General features: G+C 41.0%; 1 protein-coding gene across 10 annotated transcripts in view; it reads left to right on the top strand.

Annotated features, from left to right (window-relative positions):
- Nucleotides 1-20,567, top strand: part of CUX1 (cut like homeobox 1) — a 283,672-nt gene that overhangs the window by 242,118 nt on the left and 20,987 nt on the right. For 9 of the 10 annotated variants that reach the window (XM_052804539.1, XM_052804538.1, XM_052804543.1 and 6 more), the window contains 2 exons: nucleotides 2,000-2,264; nucleotides 7,287-19,056. The exons of the other annotated variant lie outside the window; for it this stretch is intronic. In XM_052804539.1, coding sequence (XP_052660499.1) covers nucleotides 2,000-2,264; nucleotides 7,287-7,998 — 977 coding nt within the window. In that variant the 3' untranslated portion in view covers nucleotides 7,999-19,056. Of the gene's footprint in view, nucleotides 1-1,999; nucleotides 2,265-7,286; nucleotides 19,057-20,567 lie in introns of those variants that run through there. 10 annotated transcript variants of the gene reach the window in all.

Here is a 20,567-nt window from a genome sequence, read left to right as displayed (position 1 = left end):
TTAGAGACAGCCTAAACACCTTTTACATCTTCCATGCGAGGTTCTGTTTTGTCTTGTGGCCTCCTTTAAGCTGCTGCATGTTGCTGGAGTGATAGATGCTGTCTTTCAGCCCTCTTGGTTGTGCTGTCAAAGGAGACAAGGGAACCTTGTATATAGTTTGGATGTCAGTGCAAGTTTGAAGTAACACCTGGGAGTCTTTGAGATTAAAGACCTTATATAAATGTGAGATTATATTGCTGGAATGATTAATTCCATGGTTGAAGGTTGTAGCAGTTCCTTGAAGGCTGCAAAAATAAGGCCAATAGGTCACCTTGAAATAATGCATTTACCTGTGGTCACTTTGCAGTTCTACATCCTGTTGGAACAACTTGAATAGGTGATTTTTTTAATGCAGTTTATTTTTAAAAAGAAAAACAACTTTGCTTTTTATGGTTATTTCAAACACATGCAAGACTGTATCATGGCAGAGTGATGGATCATGAGCAACTCACGTTCTGTTCCATATGAGTGATCTTACACAGTAGGCAATCCACAGGTAATCTGTCATATTCAGGAAGAACAAAATGAGGGCCACGCAGATACCCCCAAAGGTTACAGAGTGTGTTCAAAATTCGCTTAGATGATAGTAAGACACAGTGTAAAAAGGTCCCACTGGATATACCACCGTGTAGAGGACAGGATGCTGAAACCCAGTGGAGACAGAAAACCTAGCCAGTCCTGTAGGGAGCTCTGCCAGAAGAAGTTGGCTTGTGTGAGAAGGGCTTTGAACATTTCAGTTTATTTGATTGCATTGAATTTTTATTCTTTGTGCACACTCAGCCTAAATGCAGAGCTGTGGGGAGAGAGAAATTTATTTTTTGAAGAATTTGGTTGCTGACCAGTGGGACGTGCCCCACATGGGTCCCTGGCTCCGATCGGAGCTCCTGGCTGTTGGAGATTTAGTGCCTGCTACGTTGATGTCAGGCTGGTGTAATCTGGAACTTAATAGCCAAGGTTATCAAATTGCAGTTCTTGAATACCTAAACTCTTAAATATCTAGAAGGTATTTAACAGGCCATTAAATATTTTATTGACAAGATTCATCTATATTTGCCGTTTTCAGCCCCCTCATTAGCAATGCTTGTGCATGATACTGCCAGGTGCAGTAAATCCCACCTCTCTCTGCCCGGTGTAAATCAGTCAAGTCAGTGACAGCATTTGCTGGGACTCTTTCCTTGCAGAATTTGCCAGGACAATTCAGTCCCTGTTGGGGAGGAGGGTCAGCGGTGCTATTGCGTGCTTCTGCCGTCAGCCTCACTGAGCTCCGTCAGTGCAGCAAGAGCTTTCTTAAAAGTATATGCATTTTTGAAAGAGCCTTGCATAGGGGAGGGAGGATGCTGTGGGCTGTTTTTCTTTCATAACCTGTCACCGCTATAACGAAGATCTGCAGCAAAAAGCAGCAAATGCCTGACAGGTTATTCAGCCCATCGCTGGGATCTCCGGGCTCTGGGCGCCATCGTGTGTTGGAGACGTGGCTGTGGCTGCCTTCAGCTTCCATAGTCGTATTTTTAATTCAGAGACCTTACGAGTTAGAGACACCTTAGTGTACACCTTAAGTGTTTAACAACCAAAGCTATTTAAGTTGAAATGAAGTATAACTGTCCTAATCAAGTACCTATGTGGAAGTTCACCACTCTTGGAAGAGTGAATTTGAAATAAGTCGCGTTAACTGAACCCTGTTATTCGTGTCCCGTGTTCATTGAAAGAGCAGAAAACTCTGGCAGGTTTCCAGTCGATTTACCCTCTTTTCTTCCCCCTCTTTCTTCTTTTTCTGCCTCTTGCATCCTCCCCACATTTGCTTTCCTCTGATCTCTGATGATGCCCCTTCCTTTCTGTTGTCTCTGAATAGCCCATCCACGCATCTACAAGCTGTCATCTTCACATTTATTCCACAGCTCGTATATTCATTGATTTTGCATTTGTATTCAGCTGGGGATGATCCGATGCACTTCTCTTTCAGCCTACATGAAACGGCGACACAGCTCTGTTAGCGACAGTCAGTCTTGTGAGTCCTCATCCGCTGGAATAGACTACAGCCAGGGAGCCAGCCCGCAGCCGCAGCATCAGCTGAAGAAGCCCCGGGTGGTGCTGGCACCGGAAGAGAAAGAAGCTCTGAAACGAGCCTACCAGCAAAAGCCATACCCATCACCAAAAACCATTGAGGAACTCGCTACGCAGCTCAACTTGAAGACCAGCACCGTGATCAACTGGTTCCACAATTACAGGTATGAGGTCTCCTGGGAGCCCTACTCATAAAGGATTTATTTTATTTGCGTTGGCAGGGCACTACTCTGCTTCAGCAGACTGTGTCTGCTTCCGCTAGGGTTGAGCGGTTATACAAAATGAACAGTTTCAACAGCAGGGAGGTTCTAACTAACAGTAATGCTAATGCTCCAGACTAATTTTAAGTCATCCCTGAGGAATAGCAATATTCACATATTGATGTAAGTAGTACTTTTAAACAGAAACTCTCGCTTTTGGGATGGGTGTGGATTTAGACATGTCCGCTATTGAATATTTATAACTCCCATTGCAGTAAGCAAGACTGGTCTTTCTTACTTGCATATGCACACTCACACAGACATAGACTCACAAGTATATATGCACAAATAGATGTGTGTTGTGGGTGTTATGCCTAGGTCACCTGGGGGGGGTGCCTGGAAGTGTCCTCTACTGGATGGCACCAGAATTGCACTGCTTTCATCATATAATTTTCCCACAGAAAGACAAAAAGAGGATTTTCTTTTAGGTCTTGAGTCACTGAGCTCTGAAAATAGGCACAGCATGTGCTGTATTTCTGGGAAGCTCTGCACAGTCGCGAAGGACAGAGAACCGATAACCCTGAAGTCAGTTGTGGCCGCAGATTTATTTCATTGTTATGATTAAATCATTGAATCCCACTGAAATGAGATAAGATGTTGGTCAGTTTAGTTCCTTTCTCATATTAGAAGGAACCTTCTCCACATTTAAACCATTGAAGTAGGTTTTGGCCTAGAGACACGAATAAAAAGAACCAATGCTGGAATGGCATATAAGAATTACAAGGATTTGAATAAACTTATTATCGACTGTGCTTGGGATTGGGAATCTTAATTAGTGCAGCAGACTTTTCTCCAAGAAATTTGTGCTAATGAATATTGAGCAGGTACAGTTAAGATACCAGATTTAGTACTATTCTGCTCCTTCACTCAGAGCCAGTAATGTTCCTAATTAGCCCAGATTGCTAAACTTGTTTGTTTTTAGAGACTGCTAACATTTAAAGGGTATTTTCCACTTTGGCCGTTCTCAGCTTTTAATGGGGAAGTTGCTGAAGCAGAAGCAGCACAGTTTAATGAGATATCTCATAAATATTATGCACAATAGTTAAATAATGTTTATAGTAAACAATATAAAATTTAAAAATTATAACCAACAAGTAATCATATTTACACTGAATTTCATTGACTTGAATTTGCTACAGATGCAGCCTCTTTCACTGCTCAGAGTTCTCCAAATGCAGGCCTCTCTTCCAATTCCCACTTCTAGGCAATTATACACAAGTTGGAGGGATGCCTATGAAAATATGTTCCCTTCGGCCTGACAGCAAAATGTGCTGTTCTCACTTACGCAGACAAGTGCAGGAGCACTGGTGGCATGTGTCATCTTCCTCATTATCATGAGATCTCCTGTTTAGGCGTGCTGCGAGAAAGCGTGACAAGTCATGATTGATCAGCGCGTTTAGCCACACCAAGCTATACATTAATGTAGACTAGGTGCTGACAGTTGTATACAAAATAAAAAATGTATAAACAAGGTGCTATAGGCTGGTGGGTAGCACAAGCCTCACAGCACTGAGTGATCTGGACCTGCTCCCAGATGTGCTGCTGAGTCTCCAAGACTTTAAAGAGATGTTTCAAGCCTGTTTGGAGCCCTGGGTGCTCTGAGCGGTTGCCACCACTGAAAAATCAAAACACATGCCTGTTCTTTTCCTCTGTACGATAATTTTCTTAGCTTTCATGCATGAAGTGCTCTTAAATCATTTGCAGGACATTGCAGAAGAGGTACAAGTTACATGTTCTGCTCAGGGAACAGGGTCTGTCTGTTCTGCAGCTCATGTATTAAAAGAAATGGGTAGCCTTTCCCCTCTTCATCTTCTCCAGGCCACACTTAACTTTATTTATCTCTTTTATACTCTACCTCAGCCATTTCTCTTCCAAACTGAAGAGTCTTCATACAGAAGCAGTTCCACATCTCAGGCCATCTAGTTATTCTTTAATACACATTTTTCTTTAAAGTAACTTCAGGTAAGGCAGGTTACACATTTGGGCAAGTTTCTCTTCCTGTCTCTTGGGAATCCTGTTGCAGTGATGCTTTTCCTTTGGGATTCAGCCCAAACCTCACTTTCCAAAGGTGGTTGCTACAGCAGAATCTACCTTTATATCCACCAGTTAGGAAGTCAGCACTAGCATTTATTCTCTGCAGAAAAAGAAACTTAAAAAAAATCCTCAGCAGGCAAAGAAATAATTCACTTCAGAATATATATGGGTATAAAGGATTTTGACATGTCTGCAAAATTCTCCAAGTCTATGGCTTTGCATAGCCAATAGCCCTCAGAACATAGCCAATCACATAGCGCTCAGAACATAAAAATAAATATACCTCACTTTGCATTAGTGGAGCACATACAGGACACATCAGAGTTTGAGGCTCTGTTGTCTTAAGAATGGTACAGAAGAGTAGGAGGTAGGGATTTCTATCCCATTTCACATGTGGAAACTGGCACATAAATTCGGTAAGGTCACAGAGATGATACTACAGAAGCATCAGGAATTAAACCAAACTTTCTTGAATTGTAATCTAGCGCTCTTGGAACCTAAATTTCATTGCTCTTACTCTGGGCATATTTTTCAATGAACTGTAGCTTTGTGCTTGTTTAGATGTTGTGTGAAGGCTTGTACAGGGAACTTCAACATATACCGCAGGAGAACTCTGATATTTTGAGTTACACTGATGAATGCCAAGAGGATATGTTGATGTTGAGGCCAACACCTTCCACCGAGAGGAATGCTCTCTGGAATTTCCTAGCTGCTGTCACCAGTTCTTCTTTACAGTAGGGATTTAATTACTATGTTAATAAGGAGCCAGACTAGATTCCAGAAGCATTATATTGGGTGTGAATTCCGGGGATTTCCACAGACATTGAACCTGTATTCTGTAGGGCTGTGGTCAGATACTCAGTGAGCATGTCATCATCCAGTGTCTTGCTGGAGCTGAGGTATTTTAAATGCTATGCAGGCACAAAGCTCTTACCTGTTTCCTCTCCTGACTTGGGGAATGTTACGGAAGCAGGGTGTTCTGGATCAGTGTCCATGCAGGGAGATTATAGGCATAAATAGAGCCTGATAATCAATGTTGCAGGATGCATGCAATTAATGGTAATAGAACATTAATGTTAGCACCTGGTAATAGAACATTAATGTTAGCACCTGGTAATAGAACATTAATGTTAGCACCTGTGGTCTTCTGTTGGGTGAATAATATTCTCCTAGGGAAAATTACAGACCCCTAAATCCTTCAAAAGTGTAGAGTCAGCAAGTACTGCTGAAATACTCTGTTGCATTTCAAGTAAGTCAATAATATCATTAGCTTCAAAAGCAGGATTCAGATGGTGTTCTGCATTTATCCTAAATTTTTTCCCTTGTGTGCTGTCTTCCATAGCGTGTTTAGGGAAAAATGAAAAATTCATACAGCCATCAGTGTTGGGACAGCATTTCACTTGTGATTTGCAAGACCCTTAGCAGTTCTCCCTGGCTAAAACCAAAAGTGTTATCTTCACTCTGAAAGATAAATTTTTGCTGAACTCCCCCTGTGTCTGTAGTCTCATGCCTGACCACAGGTCATTGAGGCTCCCTCTTGGTTGCAAATTAGGACCTGAACAGTGGTCATAACCTCTCCTACTGACAGAGCAGTACTGAGAAAGAGTTAGCCTAGACCCTAAGATTTTTTCATAAACTGTTCTGTACTTGGGAGGATATTGGGAGCTCCTAAACAGAGAAGGAAGAGGGAGGAAGGACCAAGTTAATCGGCAAAGGTAGTGTGTTTGGGGTATTATTGCACCTTCTCAAGTAATAGAAGGCGCAAGGTGGCACACCAGGCAATTTTAACCACACATGGAGTGCATTCATTCCCTTGAAATGCACTGCTTGCCTTGTCACTATTCATGTTCTGAAATCGATTTTTTAAATAAAAAATGAGGCAGAAGTCAGACTAGCTCATGGACTGACAACTTGTCAAAAGGCTGTGCTTCCCCAGAGTGGCTTCAGAACAATGGACTTTGTTTCATCTTAGTTTCCCCTTGGGTGTCCAGGAGACCACCAAGGGGGTTGTCCAGATTTTTTCCTTGTTTTGTTTTTAGTTTAGGCAAATTGTGGTTCATTTCTAGCAGAAATCTGAATTGGTTTGTGTTTACAAGCCGTTTTCTTCTGGACCTATTAGAAATGTATTCATATTTCTAAAATCGTCCCTTTTCTGGTCCAGTGTATTACAAAGTTTCACCTTTCTGATGTCCGACTTCTAGTGGGAATGGGAGACTGCAGAGCCTTTCATCTCTGTCCCTTAAACCACATCCAGTGCTATAAAAATTGAGCATACAGTTATGAATGCTACTTAATTTAAACTTGCAAAAAAAGGCAGGGTGATCTGCCATTGGTTTTCACCAGTCCTTTTAGTACGAATTGATTACCTGCATAAAGTTTATATTTTTGCTTTATTCCGTAATGCCTGCTGTGGTTACTAGAAGGGGCAGTCGTCAACATCAGATTTACAATAAATACACAAAATCCTGGTTGAAGTGAGGTGGGTCAGTCTCAACACTAAGCACTGCAGAAGTTACCAGAAATGGCTTATCTGCTCAAAACCCCAGCTGCGACTGCCTGCCCTCCCAACAGACTGTGGAGCAGCCCCTGGGGCAGTCTGGGGTTTGCAGCTTGCGTCCTCCTAGCACAGCAGGCTTTGCAGTGGGCGTGTGGCTGGGGAAGATGAGATTAAGAGCACCTTGATAGTATTTCATGTTCTTCCAAATGCCTTTTCAGTCAGTCCTTTGGGTCTGGGGGTGTGAGTGCTTCCACTGACCTGGCTTGGTGCGGCTGTCCTGTAGGGGAGACAAAATGGCGTCTCGTGAAAGGGCATTTTGAGCGGCGTATCTGGTGGAGCAGGGTGGCTCCGAGTGACCCCTGGCAGACTCACCATCCCTCTCCCCTGTCTCCTAGGTCTCGCATCCGCCGGGAGCTGTTCATCGAGGAGATCCAAGCCGGGAGCCAGAGCCAGGCTGGGTCGAGCGACTCTCCTTCCGCCAGAAGCAGCAGGGCCGCTCACAGCTCCGAGGGAGACAGCTGCGATGGCGTGGACGCAGAAGGCCCACCTGAAGGAAAGCCGAGTGGCCCGGAGGCGGATGAGTACAGCAATGCAACCACAAAGTCTCAGGGAGGGCCAGCGGAGTCGGCTTTCGAAGCGGGGGAAGAGGCACTGCAAGGCGCCAGGTCTTCGGAGAAAGCGGAGCCGTTCCAGGCGGAGAGCCTGGAGGACACCGACGACGAGGGCAGGCTCAGAGCACCGCGCCAGAGCTCTCCGCCGGCATCGCAGCGCCCGGGAGAAGCTCTGGAGACACTGCCAAACTCTGCCACGGAAGGGGATGCCTCTACCTCAGCTGCCTCCACCTCAGTCCTTACAGGGGAGAGCTCCTACAAGTCAAAAGAAAGTTCAGAGAAAATCTCCAGTGTGCCAAGTACGAGCTCGACGCCGGCCACAGGCTCGCAGAAAGCCAACTCTCTTCAGAGCTTGTTCGGCTTCTCGGAGGCAGCGAGCTCCAGGAACACGCGAGACAGCTCCTTGAGGAAAAAGAAAGCGGCAAACTTGAACAACATCATCCACCGCTTGGAGAAGGCCGCGAGTCGAGAAGAGGCCGTCGAGTGGGAGTTTTGAGATTAAACTCGCCCAACTCTGGAGAGCTGGGAAGTGAAACTGGACCTCTACTGGTTTTATTGTGTTGCGCACTTAACCGCCCTGCGGGCCACAGGGCAAAAACGCCATAGGCCAAGGTGCATATAGAAAACAAAAAGGAGCGTTAAGCCCAATTTATGTTTGTGTTTTCGAGGAAGAAAACTGAAATGTGTAGTCAAGCTTTTTTGTACCCTGAAGTGTTTTTATTATTGCCCTAAGTGATTTCCACAGTTTCTGGAATAACTCATACAGCTTTGCCTTGTGCCCTCCTCTTTGGTGTGGGCTTTAAAAAAAGAAAAACAGAAAAAAAAGAAAAAAAAAATCAAACCCACATATTAAAAGGGGGCTTTTTATCTGCCATCTAATGGCTACAGAGCGATAATACACTATTATCTTCTTAAACCAGGAAAAAAGGGGAGATTTTTCAAAAAAAAAAAGAAAAAAAAAAGAAAGTTTTTTGTAGCTGTTCAGTTGCCACTAAGAGATTGCACAGTCAACCGACTCTAAACACACTAGTTTGGATTCCTACATATTTTCAAGAAAAGAAAAGAATCTTGTTGTTTGAAACTTTGAATTAAAAAAAAAAAACACATTTACTCCACATATTTTTTAACAAAACAAAAAAAAAGTCACATCAGGAAAATATCTTAATTTGTGGTAGCTGACTTAGTGTTTTCTTGTAAGTGAAATAGAATATTGACACGTAGTGCACATTGTTTCATAGCTTTAACTGATTCTGGTCTTTTGCAGACCAGAATTTGTTTAATACACTCCATTTTAGGCCAAATCAGGACAAAAAAAAAATCTGAATCTAGGTATTTTATAATCTGCTTTTTAACCTCTAACCACAGAGCACGCTGATCAGACCTCATATCTAGGAGGTTTAGGAGACAACTTAGAAACAGCATGTACTTGATCATTTCACTTGGTTCGTAGTGTACAGAATTTCCTTTCAGTAAAGACAGATCGCTCAAAAAATGTTGGCCAGTAACATTTCAGCCTGCTACTTTGGGGGCGTATTCCGTAACCCGAAATTTTCAGCTTACCTGGAATCGATTAAAATGTAATTCACGTGTACGATTGCTGTCACACACCACTAAGAGGGGACTGGAGCTGCCTCAGATAGAGACCTTTTCCTGCTGTTGGTGACCATTTACTGACTCTCTTCCCACCACAAGCACTGATTTTAAATACATTTTAGTTGTGGGAAGCTTGTTTTTGTGTGGATAAAAAGTACATGGCAATGACCAGATGGGCTCTTACCGGGACAGAAATAGCCCAAACTCCAAACCAAAACATTTGTGCTCTTGAGTCCCAGTCTAGACCATTCTGCCCTGCAGAAATACAGCCTTTTTCCATTATTTTATGCACAGGTTAGGGCTGATCAAAGTACAAATCAAATTCTAACTTGTCTCTAACTCCTCCTGTTGTCTATATGTATATGCGTGAGCATAGAGGTGTGTGGAAGGATGTGTGTGCGTGAGTGTGTGCGTGCAATTTTATACGTCTGTGTATTTTCTTACGTACTTGTGCACACATAGAGTGCATTACTGCCACCTTTTTTCAATAAGCTGTTTTATCAGTTATGGCTTCTACAAGTTTGCTAATTTAGACTCCTTTATTGCCATATCTTTAAAACTAACAATAGATGATTTCGGAATATATATATATATATAAATATATATATATATAATTTTTTTTTGCTTATTTATAGGTGCTGTATTTTATTATCTGATTGTTAGGAAGGGATGAAAGGGGGCAAATATTCTTTAGAGGGATAGACTGCCGGCAGTATTGGGTATAATTTACAAGATGTAGTTGTCATACTGTATATTATTGATTGAAGACTTTTTGACCGTATTGTGTATCATTGAACTTTTGTCTTAGGTCAGCATCTTTTTGATGACACTTTAATGGTGCATTCATTACTTCTTAAGTTTAATTAATATTACTTTTCTGATTTTGGGGGAGGGAGGGATGGGGAGAGGAGTTCCGACTTTAAAGGTATGTTCCCAATATTACACCTCAGTGTGCTTGTATTAATTCATTAGTAGGATTTTTGACTGTAAGATGTGAAACCACATTTCTTGCATGATGTTTTAGAACTTATGTATTTCATTTACAGTCTCTTAACATGCAACAGCAGCACTTAGCGCAAGTTTTCACAAATTAAGAATCAGTACACTAAAATCAATCCTTTTCATGATTAAGAAAAGAAGGCTCTAGGAGGCTGAAAGGCAGGGATTTATTTCCTATTTTTACTGCTAGCTGTTTCAGGATACCTCCTTGGGTAATTGGGGACTTGTGATGCAAAACTAAAATTGAGAAACAGAGAGAGCAACTGCCCCTTTCTGTCATGAGCTGAGGAGACAATTTGTAATAACAGACACCAGTATGTGACAGCACGTGCTGGAAGCGGTTACGGCTTCTTATCTGGAGTGCAGGTAGTCTGCGGGAAAGGCCAGCGAGGGAAATAACGTGGTGAAGCGAAGTGTTACCTCTCTGTATCTGTACGATGTCCTGGTTTGACTTACAAAGCACAGCTCCATCGATAAATGCACGTCCCGGTAAAAATACACATACCTTAATAGAAGTCATAACAAGATGTGTCTTCAGCAAAGAAGCAAAACTTCTGTCTAGAAGATGCAGATATTTTCTTATGTTCCTTAATTTTTTTTTCTTTGTTGTTGTTTGGTTCAGGTTGGGTTTTTTTTATTAGTTCTAGGCAATACACTTGCCAGTCTGTTTCTACTGTCCTTGTCTGCTGATTTGAGATCCAGGTGCTTGATGCAGTCAAGTGGTTACTCTCGGCTTTCTCGATAGCGTGTTTTTTTTCTTTTCGACAATTTTTTTTTAAATTAATATTCCCCAAACTGTTCTTGTGCCTGTGTCTATATGATTGCATTCCATGATGCTTACTGAGAGCTCTTGCTGCATTATACAACAGCAGAACTGTATTCACAGGTTGAACGCAAATGCAGCACTTAAGGTCAATCTCTCTTCTTAATAAGCAATACGAAAGTGCCTTGAAACTTGTATCTTTTTTTTCTCTGTTTATTTTTGGTTTGCTTTTCAGGTTTCCACTAGTTCTTTAGGATTCTTTAGCATCTGCCCAGTTTTTAATGCTGTAATGATTTTTTTAAAAGCAAATCTGTAGCTTGCCCTAGAGGAAATCTTTCTTTTATAACACTAACTGTTAATTCTAAGCTCCATTATTACATTTGAATCATGTAATTTTGCTGGATAAAGACAGCATTCATAAGTCAGAAGTCACTCCATCCTGCCAAGGGTTGTCATTGGTATCTATTATAAAATTAATCAAATAAAATGCTGTCAGTATTTCCTATATTTTTGGCACTTTATTAATGGCTTAGCTCCTTTTGTTGTTTCATATTTAATGGTCTGTGTTGAATGTGGATTAGCCTGCTGAGATGCTATTGGGGTGACCCGGGCCGTCCTTCCGGGAGTCACTTTGGGTTCCTTAGTGACCACCTTATTTAAGGGCACGGGCAGACGAACACCCTCAGATCGAGCTTGTAGAGTTTAAGTGATGTTCCCAGCTGTTTGTTCCCGGTTCTTAGCCAAGGTCACAGCTGCTTTTCTGTTTCAGTGGAAAGTAAAATGGATTAGCTTGAACTACTGCTGAGATTCTCTTGTTGGAGATGAGTTACCTACTGGCTTTCCAAACTGGCAGAGACCTCCCTGGTTTAGAGACTGAACTTCAGCAACACTGAAAGATTGTAGCTGTATTTCTGATCAAGTGTGGCATTTGGAAGTCAAGCTTTTAGGAAAATGTGTATTGGAATAACTTTTTTTACTTAATTAAAAGAAAAGGATAAAAAGTTGGAGGAGAAGAAATGCCAAAGAGTAGCAGGGTGGCTTTTTACCCTCTTGGGTCACTGATCACACGGGAAGGGAAAAGGCATTATTCAGGCACGTGTGACGTGGGGCTCATCTCAACAGGGCAGTCGTTTTGTAGAGCGCAGAGCGTGGCAACAGAGCCCTCGCTGACCATGTTTCTTTCCCTGATGGATAAAAAGCACAGGCAGTTTTCAGAAAATCTGTAATGCCAGACTATATTTGCTTGAGGTTCTTTAAAAGCATTTTTATTTTCTCTTTCTGTTTCTAGTTCCATGCTCTTACTAAAGCTGTGGATGAAGAGCCCAGGCTATTTTAACAGAAATACCTTTATCCTGCAGTTAAAATTGTCGATTTTTCTCTCTGGATGGTTAGGGAAGGAAAAAAGTGTAGTACTTTGTTTGCTAAAAGCAGGGGAAGAGTATCCCTTGGCAGAGGGGTCATACAATGGGATTGTCGATATGCTTCCATTTTTGAGGATACAGGTTTCAGACAACAGAATTGCACATGTTTATTGGCAGAAATGCATTTAATTACAATTGCTGTTGCTGCCATAAAATCTGACTGGTTTATTTATTCTTCTGTAAAATGCCTATAAATAGAGCCACTCTTTAAAGGAACCTGTATCGGTGCACTCTGCCCATATCATGAATTAGTGAGTCCTTTAGTAATAAACTCCTTGCTGTAATAGGAAAGTTCTTACGGTTAAAAAGAGAAAAAATGTATGTGCCTTTCTCCTTAGGTGAAAGATCTTCGCATTATTTTTATGTAACTTGTTCATACGGGAATGGTGTAGAGAAGGGGGTTCATGGACACAACAGAATTCTATGCAATATTTTCTGATCCAATTACTTAAAAGTTGCTGGTTTTCAATCCTTTAATGGGAGAAATACTTAGAGAAGTGCATCATTCTGGTGGTAATTCAAACTACAAAGCTGATAAATTCACATAAAATAGGATTGAGGGAGATCTGATCAAGTAATGAAATGAAATAATGGAAAATGCTAACAGTGATTGCAGTCCCCACTAGCACAGCTGCTGTCAGAAGTCTGTCATTTTCCATCTTAAAATTATTAATTTCAAGTATTCTTAAAACTTACATGAAATAAAAATGCTCCTGGCAAAAACAGGGCAAGTTAGAAACAGGAGGGAAAAAAAGTTGACCATATATAAATTATGAGAATACATGAAAAAAGTAATTGGTTTTGGACACTTCTTTGCACTTAAGTCCAAAATAGCTTATTTAAACTGAAATGTCGCAGTAATCTGGACCAGTGCCTTTAGCAAGGTTGCAAAGAGATTGGTAATCTTAGCAATTTGTTGCAAACCGAAAGTAAAGCGGTGACATTTTAACATGCAGATGGCGGGCACTATTTTTGTTTGATTTTTGTCTCTTTCTAACAAGTGAGTTTCTTAAATTGTCTCTTCTTTCTTCTTCACCCAGTGTACGTATCCTAGGATAGTCTCTGTCGTAAAGCCACTGTGTGTGGCTGAGCTGTGAGCATTTCTTGAAGACTATCAGAAACATAGGAGAAGAAAAGTTGGTTCTTAGGTGGGGGCTGGATTTAACATTCACTAAAACCAAATCAAGTCTTTCCTGTGAGTGAGTGGCAGTTTTGGCCCTGATGAGATGAGCTGCTTATAGCCTCATTCCTAAATATAACTCAACACAGATAAAACAGCTGCAAAGCAGTATTCAGTTCACTCATATGTTGTCCTGCTACTTTCCCCTTGCACTTTCTGCTGCCCCACTGTTTGAACATCAACATTTTCTTCCTTTGTGTTGCATATACAATCAACTTATTTAAAAAAAAAAAAAAAAGATAATTTCAAAATTCTGTACAAACAAAAGACTTTTTTTCCCAGCATTTAAAATCTTGCCAGATGGTTTTGAATTGCAAGGAGAGGCACTGGCATGGAAAGCACAAGATCTGAATTTCTTTTCTGGCTCAACCTTCTTAGTTTGAAAAGTGATTTAGCAGTCCCTGTGTCCTTCACATACGTATTTGAGCTCTAAAATGTAGAAATATTATTTCACCAATTTGTTCTTTCCTCTCCATCTCTTTTATGGGATACATTGACTATACCATATATAAAATGTAGTTAATAATGAACTTTATAGCAAGAAAAGCCCTTTATGCTATGCCTAGGGACTGATTTGTCCTACATGACCAGGTCATGTACTATACCCTACCCTATTAATATGCAAGGATAAAAAGTTTTTATGCTCTGAAGGTGAAATTTATCCTTTTGGAGAAGGTTAGCATTAGGCCTGTGCACTTAAGTTGTCAAAAAGCCTTAAAAACAGGTATGTAAGTGGTGCCATCTCTCTCCTCAGGGTTGATTTCCCCCCCAGCCAAGTGGTACTGTGGCATATTTAATATAAGTTATTAGTTGTAAGGTCATTTTCCAGTTGAAGAAAGTCATTCATTGAACTTTAGTAGTGAGCCTCCTCACCAGCATCCTCTGATAGGGCCAAGGACTGATGGAGGCATCATACCTGCTTTTCCCAAAACCTGGGCATTCCGTGTCCAGGATCCAAAGTCCTTGGCTGTCTATGAAGTCTGTGTTTCTACAGCTATTTTGTGAATGGAAAAAACTGGTTCCCAGGCTTGATTTTCATTGCTATTCACAAACATGTTCTGGCACTGAAGTGCATTAAAAGGAAATGCCTCCTTTTAAAAAATTAATAAGATTATTGCATTTTTCCTTGTCCAGCCATTCTTTGAAGGAGGTTGCTGCCATTTTTCAAGCTTGCTTTACTCACAGTGATGTTAGTACATTTTCGCCACAGTTCTGTAGATTTCTTATTATAAACTGTTGGTTTCATAGTATCATTTCAGTTTCTTCATATTTTGAAACAGCCAAGTGCAGAGAATGACTGAATTCTTAACCATAATGAAATAGTGCAGGAAACAGTACAGCAAAAGTAGATGCCTGAAGTCCCCATGACATAGTGTCTTTTGACTTTTTGTTTGAATTTTAGCGATATTTGTACTACATAGTACAATCTTCATCCAAAGATCCTTGGGAATGGAGAGTCATGCCAGGAATTTCCTGCTGTTATGGTGGCATACCTGCTTTTTGCATAGTTACTGTGTAATTCTGTGGTAATGTTCATAACAGTGCAATCTCTCTATTGATAACAAGAATAACGGCGTTAAGTTGCGTTCTTCTCTTCTGTCTATGCGGGTAATTAATATGCATTTTTAGGAGTTGTTAAATGTGTGTATGTACATGATTCCAGTATGGAAAAGCCCCTCTGTATATGCAGGATTTGCGTGCTTGGTCTTAATGGTGCAGTAGAATTGCTACAGCCAAATTCGTGAAATCATTTGGGGCATAGGTGAGTGAGGGCTTAAAACCAATATGTTTTTTGATGCGTAGAGGATGCCATTTTCCCACTTGTCAGGGAAGTTCCCTGTTGTAAAGAGGGGATTAGCCATTGAGAGATCAGACTGTTTGAAAAACGTGGGTTTAGCTAACAAGGAGGGGGAAGATCACGTTCAGAATACATAAAAATAATTCCAAGGGTCTGAGATGTGCAAAAGCCAAGTAATCTGAAAGGGTCAAACCTCGTCTGCAACATCCTGTAACAACAGTTGGTCTGTAGCTTTTGCTGCAATACGGCCTGCAGGAAGTTAATACCCCAGATATTTGCACATGTAAAATATACTCTCCTATATCTACATACAGCAGGAAGGTGAACAGTAAAGACATATTTAAAACAATCACAAAAACAGCTCATCAGTAAATTAAGCCAAGTATCAAATTAAAGCAAGCTGTTCATTCTTGCTCTCCCTAAGCTGAAAACTCAAGTATTCTTAGGACTGAGATAGAAATTCTCTGTTATGCAGTTCCTCTTAGAAGGCGAGCATCTGTGTTTTCAAGAGAAGAAATAAAACTTGGCACTTGACTTGCTCTGAAGTACAATCTTATCTCCAAGTAACTACAAAAAATATTTTCTACAATCAGTCTTTCAATTGGACCCCTCTGGCTTTTGTTAGCTTACATTAGACCCTTAGTGCTATTTTGATGTATTATTTATATGTGGGTAAATTATTACTAGCTTTAAAAGTGTTTCCAAAGTACCTAGTTACCTCTGGATGCTAGTACAGGCTATTCAGGGAGTACTTGAGCATCTAGTTCGTAAAGGAGGTGTGTGGGGAATAAGCAAGGTCACATCTGTATCGTACTTTTCTTTTTCCTTGATCAGGGATTCCATTTCCTTCTTGCGTCCTCTAGAGAGATGGAGATCATGGATCTTTTTTTTTCAGGGGCGGGGGCCGGAGGGGGAGATTTTAGTTTAGCTTGAAATTATTTTATTTTCATTCAATAGGCATGTCATCAAAATCCTGTATGTTACCGCATTTCCCGTTAAGTTTTTAGGTTTTGCTACTTTCTTAAAATTTACTGTTCAACAAACTTTCTATACTTGGAAAGCTATGTGCCTTATTTCCTAATCTCTTTGTGGAGAATAATCTAAAGCACAGTGATCTAGATTGCAGCATTCACAGCCGCTTTTCATTTGGGGGGGGGGGGGGGGGGGGGAGTGGGGGGATGCAGAGCAAACACCGATCGAGGAGCGTTTCAGTGGCCCGACACGAGTTGACCCTTTGCTGACGAGCACTTCAAACACTGTGCATTATGGCTTTGTGCAATAGAAATTCTCGTTCTGCATTCGGAGGTTTGTGTCCCAGCCACCAAACGCAGGCGAGCACGATCTCTAGTTTATGAGAATTCAGGTACCTGGGGAAAAAAACATATATATCCCTCTGGGTTGGCTCCAGCAGCACGGCAGGCTCTCGGGTTAGAATGTCCACCATCGCCCGGCAGCGTCAATGCTCGTAAGGCTCAGTCTCACCTGGCGTACTCGTAGGTCTGTCAGCATTCAAGGAACACTCGTGGACTTCAGCCACCGCTTACTGTGACCGTGTCCTTTTGTGCCATTAGTAATACATGCTGTCTTCATTTCCATGCCCAGAGCCGCATTGTCTCTGGATGGCGAGGCACTGTAAAGTCATTCCAGTCTTAATTTGGTTTTGTAAAGAACAGGCTTTCACCCACCGGCATCCTCAGCCCTTACCAGCGCTTGTGTGTTATTTTTCAAGCTTGCTCTCTCTACAGCATCATAAGGTGAAATATATAAAGGTGGTTTGTAATTAGGAAAACAAACTAATATTTCCTATTTATGAGATTAATTTTAACAGTTTCTTTTTTGAGGTTTGTTTTTGTTTGATATAAACACAACAGGAGTATACATATCCCTTAAACGGACGTTGGAGAAAGTTTGGGCTATCCTAGCGATGGAGCGGGGTGGTGTCGGCTTGTTGCAGTATCCATATCATTGTGCCCCTGTTGTGTTTTCTAGAGCAATCATTTTTGTTTAAAAAAAGTATTTTATCTAAATGCCTAATAAATAATATTATTTAAATAGTTTAAAATAATTTAGGACTGAGAATAAGAAGCCTCAGTTGTGAGAGAAGAGACTTAAAATATACAGAGAGAGAAAATACCCTTAGCCTCCTAGAGCCTCTACTGAGAATTTCATGAAGATGCAGTGCCCCTTTGTCAAAGTACATTGCGATTTACTCAAGAGTGTTAATTTAAAATGAGAGACTGGTTTCCTGTGATGTTCATCTTTGTTGGCATATGTTTGAATTTCTGAATTCAGAGCTGATTTTTCTTCTCATTCAAAGTTGGTCAAGGAAAAAAAAAAGAAAAAGGAAAAAAAAAAACCACCTTGTGCAGCAGCAACTTTTCCTGGTGTGAACTCTGGAAATACACATTATGAATTGATCTTTGTCACGGAGGAGTCGTTTAGTTTTCTTGCAGTGTCGAAACACGTTCAGACAGGCTTTCCCTGGCTAGGTAACACTTCACGAGCGAGCGAGAGAAAAGCTGCGTAAACCAAACTGAAAACCGTTGCGCTAGAAACGACCCCTGCTCATCGCGGGGGAGCGTGTGTCTGCACGAGGGACGATGCAAAGGGCCTCCGGTCAGCACCGAACCAGCCGGCCCCACAATAAAACCTTGCAGTGGGCAAAGATGGAGGGTGCTGAGCTAGTTGCAGGGCACATCACCACTTCTGTGGATTTGGAAGCAAATTTGCACTTTGCCTTTCGAGGGTGTCCCACTAAAAACCATCAGATGAATTTCCCATACGAGGTTCTTTCCTTCTGGCATAGTCTGGGGAAAAAAAAAAAAAAAAAGACAAAAAAAGCCCTACAGTAACTATTGGATAACCTCTGCAAAACAAAAAGGTGGTTCCTGTCAGAATACTCTATGCATTTCTGTATTGAAAAGCGTTTTCTACCATTCCTTTTCCGAAAGCGGGCACCGCGCGCCCCACTCGCTGGAAATGCTGCGAGAATGTCAAATGTACAAATTTGGACGTTAATTCCAAAGCAGATGGAGGCTGGCTGGGGGGGGAGATGTTGTTCTTTTTTTTTTTTTTTTTTTTTTTTTTTAAATTGTTTCCCTCATGTCCCTTTTCATTTTTTTTATTAAAAAATTAACTCTTTGCATTTGTGCAATAACTACTTGCCATGATAATGGGCAGACCTTTGAAATGCCCCGACTACTAACACAGCACAAGATGAACTCAAACAGAAAGTGGTGTACTTTTTCCTGAGAACTTTTTTTTTTTTTTTTTTAATAATAAGCTCAATTTTTACCCCGTGTATTGTGGTGTCTTACATTTTTAGCAGTATTTTATATTTTTTCTGTAACGCACTAAGTCTTAGATGTTTTTAGAGCTTGTTTGTTATATTCACAATCACAGATTTAAAAAAAAAAAAAAAAAGATCCTCACAAAGACCCAATTGACCAAAAAAAAAGTGTCATTTTTTTGTACAAGTAGCTTTGAGAAGCCCACATTGTGTTGCTGTGACTCATCTTTTGTAACATTTTATTTCTTGGTATTTGTTTAAACATAAAAGTAAGAGTTTATATGGCTGGCAGTAGCAGGGCAGCGCTCCCTCCGTCAGCAGAATGGCATTGTTTCTTCTGTCTTTGTTTGGTTAGCCATATAATGTTTGTTCTCAGCACTGTACAACGGTCCCTATATGATATGGAGAAGCAATATCACTGTATGAAACTCACACGATGTATTATTATTATTATTATTCACTAGCACCCTAGGTGTGATAATTGAAGTAAATATCTTTTATACAAACACAATTACGCGTGGGCTGTCTTTATTAAGGTAAGACCTGAGTCCAAGCAGCAAACATTTACATTGGTGGTTCTATTTCAGTGATGTCCAAGGAATGAAGGGGCTGGATTTCATGGGGATTTGTGTTTGTCCAGGGGAGGAAAATTTACTTTTTATATATCAGTTGGGGGGGGGAATATTTTAAATACCTTGAATACTGAAGTGTCAGATTTCCAAACTGTATCCTTTTTTTAGTGAAATTCAAGTGTGACGATTCCTGCTGTAGGCAGTGGAGGTGGACACCTGGCTTCATGGACAGAAAAGATGTATTTTGGGTCTGAGACTGCAAGGGGGGTTGTTTTGAGCACCATAACAGTGTATTAGCTAATCTTAAAAAAATAAATACATTGTCTGAGGTCAGAAATGCTTTAGATTCAAAAATGAAGATGTAAAAATTTTCTCAGATATTTGGCTCACTGTTTATTTTTACAGATACTTTATATAAATTCCTGTTCTAGTGCCTTATGAGGTGTTGTTCCTATAAATATACTCAGTATTTACAGAGTCTAGAATTTGAAGTTAGGTAAGGAACAGATGTTGTAATCCATCAGTGGAATTATATTTTAAAAACTAGTATAAATCTCTAGCTTCAGTACTCTGGGTTTCAGGTAGAGCGCGCGCGTGTGTGTGTGTGCTTGCCTCTGCACTGCTCTTTTACCTGGCGTGCTCGTGTCTGCTTTTTGAATCGTGAATTGGAGGTTATTTTGAGGGACCTACATTTATTTACATCATCTCCTGCAGTACGTATCTTACATATTTTTCCTACCAGGCTGTAAGCTTGTGTGTTGCTTGCCTCCTTGTAGGCTGAGTTTCCTGTTGATGAGGTATGTTCAGCACGGCATGAGGAGTTTTAGAGGGCCAGGCTGGAAATTTCCTGTAGTTGTGTCCCAGAAAGTCTAGCTGGCTGTCCTGGAGAGCAGGGAGTCGGGCTGGGCGTTCCCAGCACGCTCCCTCCCTTCCAGCCGTTGCCGGGTTCCATCCAGCTGGTTTCCCCCTCGGACACCCTGGTGCAGCGTAGCGCTTTGCCCAAGTCAGTGTTGGCGTTCCATGTGTGTCTTTGCCGTCGTTAGCTTGGATTCGTTCTGCAGGAGTGGGTGGGATACTCTTCAACATGTATCGAAAATGCTCTTTAATGCCTAAATTTCTTTATAAATGTGTGTTTTCTGCTTTTGAAACGTCTGTGACAGGTTGTTCCACATGATGTAAAGGTTCTAGGTTGAACACAATTCCCCCCCCCTACTTTTTAACTACTGGTCAAACTGTTGATTGCTATAAATGGCATTATCTTGTATAATTTCACCCTAATCATTTTAAGCTTGATACTAAACATCTACACTTTTAAAGTGCTATGACTTAAATTGGTTAATTTGTGTATTTATAACCTGCGCTTTTCTTCAGGTATGGTGGTATCGGCACTGAACTACTAAAATCACACACGTGGTTGTAAGCAAAAGATGCATTATACTTGTGAAAGCAC

This window comes from Harpia harpyja, chromosome 12 (genome assembly GCF_026419915.1).
Source record: "Harpia harpyja isolate bHarHar1 chromosome 12, bHarHar1 primary haplotype, whole genome shotgun sequence".
NCBI classification, from domain to species: domain Eukaryota; kingdom Metazoa; phylum Chordata; class Aves; order Accipitriformes; family Accipitridae; genus Harpia; species Harpia harpyja.
The sequence above is the reverse complement of the archived record's forward strand: the minus strand, read 5'-3'. Positions and strand labels throughout refer to the sequence as shown.